This window comes from Dermacentor albipictus, chromosome 5 (genome assembly GCF_038994185.2).
Source record: "Dermacentor albipictus isolate Rhodes 1998 colony chromosome 5, USDA_Dalb.pri_finalv2, whole genome shotgun sequence".
NCBI lineage: Eukaryota > Metazoa > Arthropoda > Arachnida > Ixodida > Ixodidae > Dermacentor > Dermacentor albipictus.
In genome coordinates this window covers 127,049,935-127,063,047 of record NC_091825.1, presented here as the reverse complement: position 1 = coordinate 127,063,047, position 13,113 = coordinate 127,049,935, and the positions used below count along the sequence as shown (strand labels likewise).

General features: G+C 47.4%; 1 protein-coding gene across 2 annotated transcripts in view; it reads left to right on the top strand.

The window, feature by feature from the left end:
* The window catches only part of LOC135913935 (rho GTPase-activating protein 18-like), a 226,377-nt gene that overhangs the window by 203,835 nt on the left and 9,429 nt on the right, over positions 1-13,113 (top strand). For both annotated transcript variants that reach the window (XR_010568169.2, XM_065446631.1), the window contains exons 8-10: positions 5,397-5,562; positions 8,134-8,234; positions 9,474-9,551. Coding sequence is in view for 1 of the 2 variants with exons in the window: in XM_065446631.1 (XP_065302703.1) it covers positions 5,397-5,562; positions 8,134-8,234; positions 9,474-9,551 (345 nt within the window). In the remaining variant the exon portion in view is untranslated. The remainder of the gene's footprint in view (positions 1-5,396; positions 5,563-8,133; positions 8,235-9,473; positions 9,552-13,113) is intronic.

The following is a 13,113-nucleotide window of genomic DNA, read 5'->3' as shown; positions in this document are numbered from 1 at the left end:
TCCCGGTCCCAACGTGGGAGTAGCCCGCTCTATGGGACCTTGCGCCTCGTAGCTCGCAGGACCTTTCTATCAAGTTACTCCATCCATCCATCCATGTCATCGGCGCTGATAAAGCAGTTTATAGGCGGTGACAATTAACGGCACGATTACGAAGAAGCTCCACCCACAAGAACGCGGTGCACCAACCTTTGATCTTTGAAGGAGAGCCTAGCCAGCTGGAATCTGGTCACAGCGTAATGACAGTTTGCTCGGATAATGTGAATGCGCGGCTAATTGGAGAGCGGAAGCTTGTTGTTTCAAGCTAAGATGTTACCTTTGGTTGAACAGTGATATCAGAGTCACCCGCGAAATTTGCCTAGGCGTTCAGGTGAATCCTGAAACCAGCGACACAAACACCTATCTGTGCGAAAAAAAAAAGAGAAGGTTGTTTCAAACATGCGAAACCGCTAACGAAAGAAGCGAATGTAATTGGCTGGCGCATATCTCCGATATGAACATTGCACTCATTTTCATGCAAGGCTTGCACGCATGCCTACGGATGAATAATTATTTTTGTGATTTATGCAAGTTTAGCTTCAGTTGCACAGCGTACACGTAAACTATGAATTGTCAGGTTGTCGCCGACTGTAGCGTACGGATATGACGTTTCAACGCGGCGCGGTATCTCTCGCCGACACTGTTGTGCCTCGCGGTCCTTCCGGACAAAGGACCCACAACGGCGAGCGTGCAACCTTCGTACTGGTTCATTTGAAAACTGGTACGCAAGACAAAATGTACAAAGAGGACATATTTGATAGACAAAACAATGTGAGATGGAGAAACAAATCGGTATACAGAAAACGAGGAGGCGGGCGTAAAATGGAGTCCATCATAGAACCATGATTATCTGCATTTAAAGAAAACACAGCAAATGAACTCTGAAATATGTAAATACACACAGAATACTTATTACACGTTTTTTGGAGTCGAGCCATAGGGCAGTCATTAATTCAACAAGGCCGGTCAGATAATGTGCAATGTTACCTAGTATACGTCTCTGGTACAGAAAATCACACATGAATAATAATAATAATAATAATAATAATAATAATAATAATAATAATAATAATAATAATAATAATAATAATAATAATAATAATTTTATTGTAGAGAGAGATAAACGGGATGGGAAAGGCAGTGAGGTTAATCGGATGAGATTCTGGTTTGCTGCCTTACACGGGGGGGGGGGGGGTAAGGGTATCTTATATAAGTGTTGAAGAACATGGAAATGCGAGCCTCATTGAGGCCTGCTACATCTCAATACCACATACGTATACGGCACTCGGACAGTAACGAAGAAAAATATATAAAAAAAATTATCAGGACTCATTCCACTCCGTGAAGGTGGATGACCAGCGAAGCTGTAGCCCATCGAACTGGGTTAGACAAGGGTACACGTATTTATTTTCATCGTTTGGTAATAGTAGTGACGATAGCCGTGTGAACACGGTGATGTACACTGATTGGTTCGCTTACAACCTTAGACAGATTCTTGGCTAAAGTTAATCTATACACGACCGTTGTTGAGTAGTTGAATGACATTATTAGCTTGGTGTGGCACTTCATACCAAACTCTTTTAGTAGAAACTGAGTGAACCATTTCTTGTCTGCTTTTGAAATGTCCGAATTGAACATTCGAACATTTGAGCGTTGAACGACATGGTAACCTCAAACGCAGCATCTGGTCGGTGGAGTGTGGTGCGTTTGCGTGCATTCGAATCAGGAAACTTCCTTTTGAAAGAATACTAAGAAATATGAAATTAAACTAGATTGGCGGGTTAGGCGTCTAGAATTACAAGCAGGTCATCCTTCCGATCAGCGCACGTTTGGAAAGTCAGAAAGCAAAGAAAGACAAAGCGTTGGTAGTTAGACTTTTGCCTGTAGTTCCCGTGTCACGTCACTGTGAAGGTCATGGCTTTTTCCAGCGTCATTTAGAGGCTACCAAATTGTTTAATTTGAATTTTAGAAGTTGAATTGGTAGGAATGTTGGCATTAGGATACAAAATTGGAAGAATTGGAAGGTGATTCAACTTTTTGTTGAAGTCGATCAAAGACAATGTCTTCTTGAGCGAGTTGAGGGGACAAACGGGGCAGGGTTACTGCGCATGGCACTTTGTTGCATTGCCCTTCGGCTGACGTGAGTAGGAGGAGCTTCGGATTGCCTAATTTTTTTTTTTGACCCCACAATCTTCGGGGTCGCTCTACATTTTTGGACTGCACTATCTTCGGGATCGGTCCACGAAAGAGGCCGTAGAAGCATACACGTGACATTTATGCGCGACACGGAAAAGTGGGGGGTAACTCGTCTGATATCGCGCTTCTAGAGCTTCCCTGACCGGCGTTGGCATGGACCAGTGTTCAACAGTTTTATTTTATTTTCCGTGAGGACGGTTCTCAAGCTTATCGAGCGCGATGCAGAGCGCTTTTCTTGGTTCCCTGAAAAAAAAACGAATCTGACATGGAAAGTGCGCGCGCAGTCGTCTTTTTGCGCCCACTAATCTCACAGTTCCGAACTTCTGGCCATTCGGACGAGGAACGAGTCGTCATTTGTGAACGCTGTACTCCAAGCCATAGGCGAGATGTATGAGAGTTACGTCATGTTGTGTTAAGCCGTGCTTGGAAGGCGGATCTTCAGACGAGGATAAAGGGAACTAAGCAACACACGGACTATAACGACGCCGCATTGCTGGGGACTCAGAATTAATTTTGACCACATGCGTTTCCTTGACCTGCACCCAAAGCACGTTGCAGTGCACTTTTGCACTCCGCACCCATACGAATGTGGTCACTGTAGCAGGCGATCGAAGTGGTGACATTGTGCTCAGCCCCAAAACTTCATGGTCACCGGTCCGCAGCGCGAAACAGAAATTCTAACCTTACCTTACTAGTACACAACATGACCTGCCTAGTAACGAAACTAGACGTTTCGAGAGAGATACCGTACGAAATTGTTATACTGTCTCTTTAGTTAGCTTTAAATTGTCTGTAGCCCTTGGTAGGAGCCTTGTGCATGTGTATATATATCGCTGTGAGTGACGTTTGTGATCGCTTACTGCTAGCGTATTGGAATGACAGATGGCCCGACGTGACTCCTGCGGGTGCGGGGAAACCATTGCGAAGCTGTTGTGTACCTGTCCTCGCTACCACGTCCTATACGCCTCTCTCTCTCCGGACAACTTTGAACCGGCTGGGCTCGAGACCATTTACCGTGTCAAAGATGCTCGGACTGTGGCCGCGTCCGTCGCTGACGCAGAACGCTTTCCGCGCACAGATGCATTTTTTTTTAAAAGGCACCGGCCTCTGAGTGACCCTTTATAGCACCCCTGTGCGTACTCCGCGCCCACAATGCTCTCTCTCTTCCTCTTTCATCTGTCTATTCCCCCTTACATTACACTTAGTGTAAGCTAACGAGACGGACGTTCGTCTGGTTAACCACCCGGCGTTTCTTCTCCTTCCATTCTTTCGGTCTGTCATTCTTGTACCTGCTAAGTCTTGTGCCTAACCTAACCTAACCGAACCGAACCGAACTTAACCTAACTAACTACGCTTTCGGCGTCGTGTGTAGCGGCGCCGAAAGCGTAGTTCTGCGCTCGTTTCGGACAGCGCGGCGCAACGCAATCCGAGCAATCTCCAAGCCAAGCCAAGCTGATGAATGGAACGTCAGCACGAAGCCGCCTTGCGCAAGGGTTTCTCCTCTGACCACTGGACGCGAAGCCGTTTGCCGGCGCTAACTTGCGACAGTGTTTCGCTCGCAACCGCCTGTCCTGCAGGTGGTCGGTAATGCCCCGCCGCTTTGCAGTCTAATCGGCGCCAGCTTGTTTTGCAACTTAAGAAGGGAGAAGGTGGGGTTGGGAGGGAATGGGGGTGTGGGGGAGGGATTCGGACTCTGTGTGGCGCAGAATCTCGGCGACATTTCTGTGGTTTCGGCTAACGGGCTTGCTCAAGGCTGCCGTTTTGACAGCTGGAGTCGTTGTCTCAATCGGGGCAGGAACTAAGATAAGTCTGCCTCGCGTAATACATTGCTTGTCGCGTGGTCGCACCGAGCACCAGCACGAGGCTTTACAGGGGCAACAGAGATAAAATAACTTTATCCGCATTAGCGAACTTCCCTTCTACAAGATTAAGAAAGCCACATTTACTGTCAGAAGAACCTTGCTAAGCCAGAAAAGACGCAATATCGAAAGTCGGGTGGTGAAGCCGCGTTGAAGTTAATCCCGTACCAGCTCTGTGTGACGTCATTGATTACGATGGTGTCTGCTGGGGTCTGTAGTTAACGTTTTTATCGGCAAACGTGCATCACATTGTACTACAATTTACTCTAGAACATCCGCAAACGGAACTGGTGAAGCTTCAAGAACCGGGCATTTATTATGGTTAACCGCCCCGCCGTTCATCTCCTATTTATCTCTTTCTCCTGATACTCTGGCATGGCGGCAAGACTGTGAAGTGGTTGTGGCTTGCCTTCTTACCTTACCTTCTCGGTTATAAATTGACACAGAATATGCGGAAATTGCGAAAACGATGTCGGCAGCAATGAAGTAGACGTTGTAGGAGCCGATGGTTGTGTGGTGTTCGAGGAAGGTGTGCGATTCAAAATGACAACAGCAATGCTTTCATATTATAGAACGGAACAGGAGACCAATCTGCGTGTTTCTAGGGCGTTTCATTCATTCTCGAGGGTTGTCGGAAGATGCTGCGGGACCCTTGTGCGTTTGCGCTGTGCAAGACCACGAAATCACTGCATGTACAAGCCTGTGTGATCACTTTTGAGTGACTCTACGCGATAAGCGTTTGTGCACGTGTGTGTGCGTGTGTGGATGAGCTTTTCTTCTTCTACTCATATTTTAGTCCTCTTTCCCCTTCCTCAATACAGGGCAGCCTATCGGGTTCAGGCTGCTTAACATCCCTGTGTTTCCATTATCACTTCTCACTCTTTTTCTCAGGTGTTGCAGATCCACTCTTTCGCACTGAATATCCGCTGAATTATTTTGGTTCTTTTTGTAGCCGACAGTGTAGAAATTTCTACACAACATTTCTACGAAAATTTCTACACAAGTTTTGAAATCTCGGTCTTGCCCTGCAAACAAAGTCCGGGATAAACAGGAGCACAGAATCGGAAGGAACTTCACACACACAAAAATTCAAAGCTCAGGACCCGCAGTGTGGCCGTAGATGTGAAAGGGCCGTGTCGAGTATATATGGTAAACAGCCGATGTATAATACGCGCGTGTGGGTACATTACCGAGGGTGAAAACAGGCGACACTGTTCACTGCGTTAACCGAATTTATCGTTGAAAACCCGCGTTCCTTCGCTTGACTGGCCTTCCACCGCAACGTGCTGTTCTGTTCCCTTGCAGCTGGTGACTGCGTGCGAGCAGCCCGCGGGTGTCACGGTGCCAGGCCACCTGTCTCCGGCCGACTGGCGCAAGGTTCGCAGCCTGGCGCTCATCGAACTCACGGCGCTCTTCGACCGGCTGGGCATCACTTACGCGCGTCGCAAGAACACGCGCCGGAAAACCAAAGGTACGTTGTATACGATCGGCCTGCCTTACAATTGTCAGACCCCTTACAGACCGCCAAAGTTACTGTGCGTTATCACAACCGGCTGGGGGCAAAAAAAAAAAAAAAAGGGAATCGTTAGTTCATTGTAGATTGCTGAAAATGTCTACATCGCACATTTCGGCAAGCGCAGGTTTCTAAAATAATATTGAGCTCATGCTGAATTGGAGTCGTGTCGTAAAATATTTGTCTACTGAACATGACCAGTGCGTCAGGTGTAGCAGTTTTCTTTCTTTTCTGGCTGCAGCATGATCTTGCTCGCTCACTGCAGACTGCTACGCATGAAACGCTACAAAATGTAAGTTCGACGTCTGCATAGTGAACTTGTTTTAACGCGGTAGCGTTGAGGGGCCCCTGTCGCAAAAAAAAAAAAATCCGTTTTTTCCATATACTTTTAGTATATAGTGTGTATATAGGTATAGTGTGTATATGCCACGGCTTGCTATATGGCATGCGGTATATGCGGGTTATATTGCCGCACCAGTTTATGACTAAAGTTGCTCATACCTTGTCTTGTCAAAGTTAATTCCTGGGAATTTTGAGAATGACAGTCCACAAACAAATGTCACGAAATGAAACACTGACAGAGCTTGCCTTTTATTTTAAATATTCTCATACATAAATATTGAAAGTGCGAACAGTAACGGAAACCTGAAAGTGATGTTTCTTTTTCTTTTTTCTTTTTTACGCGGCTGTTCACTACCTCAGTGATCGGCCAGCGCAAGAAGCCGCGTTTCTATCAGATAGCCCACCTTCGTGCATAGCGTTTGGGTTTCATGGTAAACATTACAGTTACACAAGCTGCAGTTGCCGGGAAGCGTGAGAAGCAGTCGGGGATCTTTGCTACCGCATTCCACTCTTAAAGGCGAAGCTTAAGCATCCTCCAATTTTTTAGTTGTCCAGGCTGCAGCTTGGCGTGCTGTTTCTTTGCGTATGAAGTGTTGTTCGAGTAAAAAGAAGACCTTATACGAGAGTTTCATGAATGAGCCGTTGGACCGTTAATGTATCTCTGAAGACTAAGCATTCGAGAAGCGCTGGTGAGAACCGCTGAGAACATGGGTGATTTGACCATCGTGACAGATAGCTCGCCTGCTTTTGTGCGTGTGAGTGAGCGAAACATTTCTTCATTGCGGAGTTCGAGCTTGCCCACATACGTACTGGCCGTAAAGGAATACCAGGTTACCAAATCCGTTTAATGACATTGACCTGTTATGACATAGACCTGTCAGTAATGACATAGACCTGTTAACGCAGTGGGCTATCATATCCTACTTTGCCGTTGGTGTAAAGTGCAGACGGCGACGTTATCGTCAGTGTGCGGTTTGTTTCTGTTCTCACTCGACTAGAACTCTCAGGTAACACGAAAACACGTTTCTAACGTGTTGTTATTTCTCAAAGCGTCATAAGATGTCACTACCGGCGTGCGCACTGCTATATAAATGCTGCAAGTGACAGGAAATATAACTATCTGGGTGTGCGCGTTAACGAAGGAAAGACCTACTCAAACATCCGCAGATACTCCGAAGATTAAGGGGAAGCGGAATGCAGCTGTATTGAATGCAGCTGTAACTCTGGGGCTTCAATGAATGTGAGGTGGGGCAAGAAACTTAGAAAGGAGCAAATATGAGGCCCGTGTCTGCTGCAGCAGAAGTCCGGAAACGACTGGGCTCATGGTAATGGAATTGCAAGGTATTCATCCAGCAAAAACGGTAGGGAACGTCCATCTTCCAGCAGCGCTCGGATTCAAAGCGGATGGAAGCATTAACTCATCCGCAGTCGAGATCAGAAAGGGCCGTTTAGAGCATTGGAGAAAAAAAAAGAAAATGAAAAAAAAAGCTTGAAAGAGATTGAAAAAGCCGGGGTCATAGGTAGCTGTACAATGTAAGAGATATAGATATTAATGAAGAGAGAAAATGCCAACGAGTGATAGGAAAAAAGCTCGACAGCGATGTATGTATATGATACTTGATTAGCTCAAGCAGGCTAGGTGTCTATCTGTGGCCACCCCGTTTCGAAGGGGATGCCTCTAGAACTCATCATCATCATGGGGCGGCCAGGTCTCCGCTAACAGGGAAGGGGAACGCCTACGCGGATAAGCTAGAACTCCCTATTGGGACCCGTATCCGGGTTGTGTTGGGGATGATGTTGGTTGCTACTAGTGGTTAGTTTTGTGGGCGAGCATCTGCTCACTCGCTGCGCATCCTCTTGGGTGAAGAATAGGACGACAGAAAGGTGAGCTAGTTGGTAAGAATTCATTATGCAAAAAAAAAGAAAAAAAAGAGGTGAGGCGTGCAGACAGGACACAAGAGTAGAGAAGTGGACAACACGACAACACTCTTGGGTGAGCAGAGTGTTTACTCTTTCCCTCTTTCGATTACATTTTCCCTTACCCCTCTTCTAGTAGGGTAGCAAACCAAGCTCCTCAGATCTCCGTACCGTTCCCTCGTGTTGCTTTGTCACTCTCAGAGGACAGACGTGTGCGTATGCTGTGCCTGTATTAATACGTGCTCTCGTTCTTTACCACGCACTGCGTAGAGACTGGCCCGCTGTACGGCGTGCCACTGACGACTCTCCTGGAGCAGGACAACGTGCGGCACGCTCCCCTGCAGCACAAGGTGCCGGTCATCATCCGCGAGGTGAGGCGCTTCATCTAATACGTTAGCGGCTTTTAATAACCGTGCTTACGACGATGTGCGAAGTCGGCGAACGAATGGCGGCTGTCGAATCGCGGATTCCCGTCAGCAAACATATTTCCGAACTGCGGCTTCACTTCGCTGTAAGCACAGCCTAACATTTTCGTGTGACGCTTTTTTGTTATGTCATTAGCATTCTTCGCAAACGTCGCGCACTTTTCGATATGGCGACCGTTTCTAATCTCTTTCATACCAATTTGAGCCACGGGGATACGAGCCACTGGGTACGAGCCACTGATTATACGTGCACGAATAGACGAGCAGAACGAGAGGGAAGAAGCGAAGAAGTCGCTAACAGAAATGTTTAAGTCAGCTAAATTATCAATAACTTATTTTATTTCTTGAAGTTTGGGTAATTGTATCGAAATTCTTTGCAGGTTTATTTTTATTTCTTTTTTCCCCCTACAACCTGCTGTGTAAGTTATATTTTCGGTTACAGTCTTAATAAAAAGACATGTAAAACTGCCGGCTTCTTGGTCAAGTCCCCGTTTTGGGTATGAACCAGTGCTGGTACGCGAAAACAGGAACAAGTCAGGTACACAAAGACGAGAAATAGTCGGCATCAAAAGCAGCCGAATGTGGAAAAGAAGAAGTGAAGTGAACAGAATGGTAGCATATCAATATATAACAATATATGTGTGTTCTTTAGCAGTCTCTGTAGCACATGGTGCTGTGGTAAGTCTGCAGCAAAGAGCATTTAGCTGCAAAGCAGTGGAAAAGATGTCACTATATTTTCTTATTAAACAAATTTATTTGCTAGCTTTATAAAAATTTCGTTATTTACTAATGTTCACCTAATTTCTCATTTGCATGGTGAATCCCCCGTGTGCGTATGTGTCATGTTGAAAAGAGAATCCCCCACATTGGGTACACGCCGCGACCACTCAGATCAACAACAACAGCGACTCAACATCAACATTAGGATGGCTTACACGGAACTTGACTAATTTTTCCGTGTGGTGTATCACTACACTGTTTCAATACTAATCGCATTAACTTCGACATTCATCCTCAGGTGGGCCCTTCCAGAATTTTTTTTATGACGACCACTGTCAGGTGATTACGCTTGTCATAACGCATAGTCGTTGAAATATTTCCGATTACGTGTTAAGTACAGCGAAATACATTGGGCTGTGCACGTCGCACATTCCTTGTGACATTGATGTAAATTCTTAATTTCAGATCCTGGATCATCTGCGTCGCCACGCCCTGCAGGAGGAAGGCATCCTGCGCGTCTCTGGTTCCGCGCTCAAGATCGATGTGAGTGACGTCACTGAACCTGTGCGAGCTTTGTGGAAACGCCTTGTGCGTTGCGCGAACACATTAATATGTTTGCACGTGTCTTCACATTATTGAGGTGGACCTTACTGCTGGCGTTTAATCTGACTAGGCATCTCCTACTTCAAACGAATTTAGTCGCGTTACTTCAGGGCAGACAAAACGTTCTGCCCAATAATACAGGAAAACGACACTGGTGCCCTTTCCGTGAGCTGTTATTACTGAAATTTATCCTTTCGGCATTAGGCCGCCACGTCAGGGCTTGCTGGTCGCTATTCAACGTCTTGCTGTTGACCCGGAAGCCCCATCCTTGGTGAAGTATAGCGCGCAGCTTAGGACCGATTGAGTACTTCGAACTTTTTCGCTGGTTCAGCATTAGCTACGAGAATCATGTAAATCTTTGTGCCGTCGGCAGTGCTCCGTCCTGACAGTCCGGCCAGCTCGTCTGGAAATTGTCACCTTAGTACTGACCACACCTGTGAACACTCTTGTCCGCGACCCTCTTGCATCATCGATTGGATATATTCAGCACAGTCATTAATTGAGCGACTTGGCTATGATGCCTTGAAAAGGCAGCGCTTACGTATGGTTACACTAGAAAGTAAGGGAAAGAACACTCGAGACGTTGACTCGCATGCTGAATATTTTATTGAACTTCGTTTTTCTTGATATCTTGAACGGGAAGTTTATGCACTCTCACATGCAACCGCTGTTGTTTAGTGCAAGCTACTTGTTTGATTTTGGCGAGTGAGAGAGATAGAGAGAGATAATTTTATCACATATGATATAAAAGCTGAGATGTCTGCCCGAATCAAAGTTCTGACCTAATACTCAAATTAGCAAAGGGAAATGGGAGTGAGGGGAGGTATAGAGAAAGTTATGCTAGGATCTTGTCCTGAAGGATGTTACATGTGTGCATGTGCGGACAGGTGAAATGCTTTCAGTTATTTGCTTTTCTTTCACGCTACTGTCATGGGAAACCGGTGGGTTCCTTGCATATGTTTTCATAAATGTTTCAGTTGCGGGTCAGTGCCATGCGTCTTTTGCCATAATTTCTGGTGGTCGCTTCCGTGAGTGCTGCCTTTCCAATAAGATTAGAAAATGTTCTTGAAAAGAAGCGTTGTCATAACGGTGTGAACGATACGGTTATAACCCAGACATCATGTTATGTTGAAGGAGTTTCTACTGAAATGGTTGTAGAAAGGGCGAACATTTCTAAGCGAGGTTGACGGTAACTTTGTTGAGGCGTATATGCTGCATGAGCGCACTTCAATGCAAAGCATATACGGTGATTTCAAAACGTAGCCTCCGGCGTAGGCATGCACCTGGCTATACAAGTGGTCCAACCAGCGCTTGTTTGTTCAGGCGTCGTTTTAGCTCTCTCAGCGGGTGGGGCAACGTACCAGGCCTGAACCCTAGTACAAGTGGTCCAACCAGCGCTTGTTTGTGCAGGCGTCGTTTTAGCTCTGTGAGCGGGTGGGGCAACGTACCAGGCCTGCACCCGAGTAACCCGCCGTGGTTGCTCAGTGGCTATGGTGTTAGGCTGCTGAGCACAAGGTCGCGGGATCGAATCCCGGCCACGGCGGCCGCATTTCGATGGGGGCGAAATGCGAAAACACCCGTGTATTTAGATTTAGGTGCACGTTAAAGAACCCCAGGTGGTCGAAATTTCCGGAGTCCTCCACTACGGCGTGCCTCATAATCAGAAAGTGGTTTTGGCACGTAAAACCCCATAATCTAATCTATCTGCACCCGAGTATACAAGTGATCCAACCAGCGCTTGTTTGTTCAGGCGTCGTTTTAGCTCTCTGAGCGGGTGGGGCAACACACCTTCTGAGCGACGACCCCCGTTGCCCACAGCAGGCGATCCCCGACCAGGCGGGCACGCCGCATCCTCACTCGCTAGGGGCGATGGCGCCGCCGCCGCTTTCACGGTCTTCGCTGCCGAGCCAAACTGGATCGGGCGCGCGCGCTTGTGTTTATCTTCTTGCTCGGGGGACTTCCTTCCTTGTGATGAAAGTCGACGCACGCTGCTCTGCGTCGACCACGTGCGGGATCCGACGCCGCCGAGCAGCGGTCAACGTGCGCTCCGCGGCGTTGCCGGCACCTGGCAGCACCTGGCAGCACCGATTGGCTATATCGAGAGAATGCGACGAGGGCGCGTCGCGTTTGCTGTGCTTCGACTTGCGGTGGGCACCCCGTCGCGTGGATTTCGTTTACGCCCTCCTTCAGAGGAGCTCCCTTTCCTCTGTACGATGTTGCTGCTCGAGAACGAAGATGGGGTGTTCCGCGCCGGGCTGTTACATTTTACAAGGACACTATACGTACTAAAGGCGCAGGGCGTTTGGCGCCCCTCGAGCTCTTGATGAAGTTCTTCGTGGACCGTGGGCGAAGCGGTTCTGGAATGCTGCAGCGTACCTGAAAAGGAAACCGCAACTCTATAACACTCTCCATTTCTTTTTTCAGATGTTTGATGAAAGATGCTAGCAAGGACGTCTTAGCGAACGTATCAGATTCAATTCACAACTGCGCCATCAAACGTACACATAATGGAGGCACAGAAACGACGGCGACGAGCGCAGTCTCTGTTCTCGTCTTCGTCATTTGTGTGATTTTCTTTTGCCCACATTTCATTGCGAAGTTTTTAATTGAATATCATATATGCACCAACTGGCCCGATGGGATCAGTTGGTGGGATCGATGGGATCAACGTATCAGAGCGCTGCAAAATTTTGGGATGACCTGGCCTGTTACGTACAAAAGCGCGTGCGATTACAATATGTGTGTGTTCTTCAGCAGTCTTTGTAGCTCATAGTGCTGTGATAGGTCTGCACGCGATTGCGAATGCTAGAGGCTCACTCACACTGGGCCGACCCGACACCGATTTCGGTATGCCGACTGCCGGCGACAGCGTTTTCTTTTTTTGCCTTCGTGTCGGCGCCTCTGTCACACTGTACCGACGCCTAACACTCTTTCGACGGTCGGCAGATTGTTCGGCGGACTGAAATCGGTGTCGGGTCGGCCTATAGTGTGAGTGAGCCTTTACCGTGGCCTAAAAGCAAGCATTGTGTTGTTCGAGGAAGTTCAACAAGTGAGGTGGTGTAATGCTTAATTAAAGCAACACTGCCCTGCACAGTGTGTGGCACATTGCACAATAAATGGGTCCCTGCTGCCTTGCCTATTAGTAGTCTGTATTATTATTCTGATGCTTTCGTGAACATTGATATTTGAAGAAAAGAAGCGCCTGCTTTGGTGCCCGTGCGTCATGTTACGGCATGGCGAGCGCATCGCATAGCGGGCGCTTTGGTGGAGTTATTCCTGAGATTATAGATCCGCGTAGCCTCCCTTGCGCAAATACCGAGCCAAAGTGACGTCTCGGCCGGTGGCCATATGTCGGTGCTGTGATTGGTACAAGTTTCAGTGGGCGGGCCGCCTCACCAGAGGTGTTTGTTTACACCATTTAACCGATTGGCGATGGCTCCGCGACATCTGTTCTTAATCTGTCGTTTCGGCGTGGCAGTCGCTCCGTGTGAACCTGTGTTTA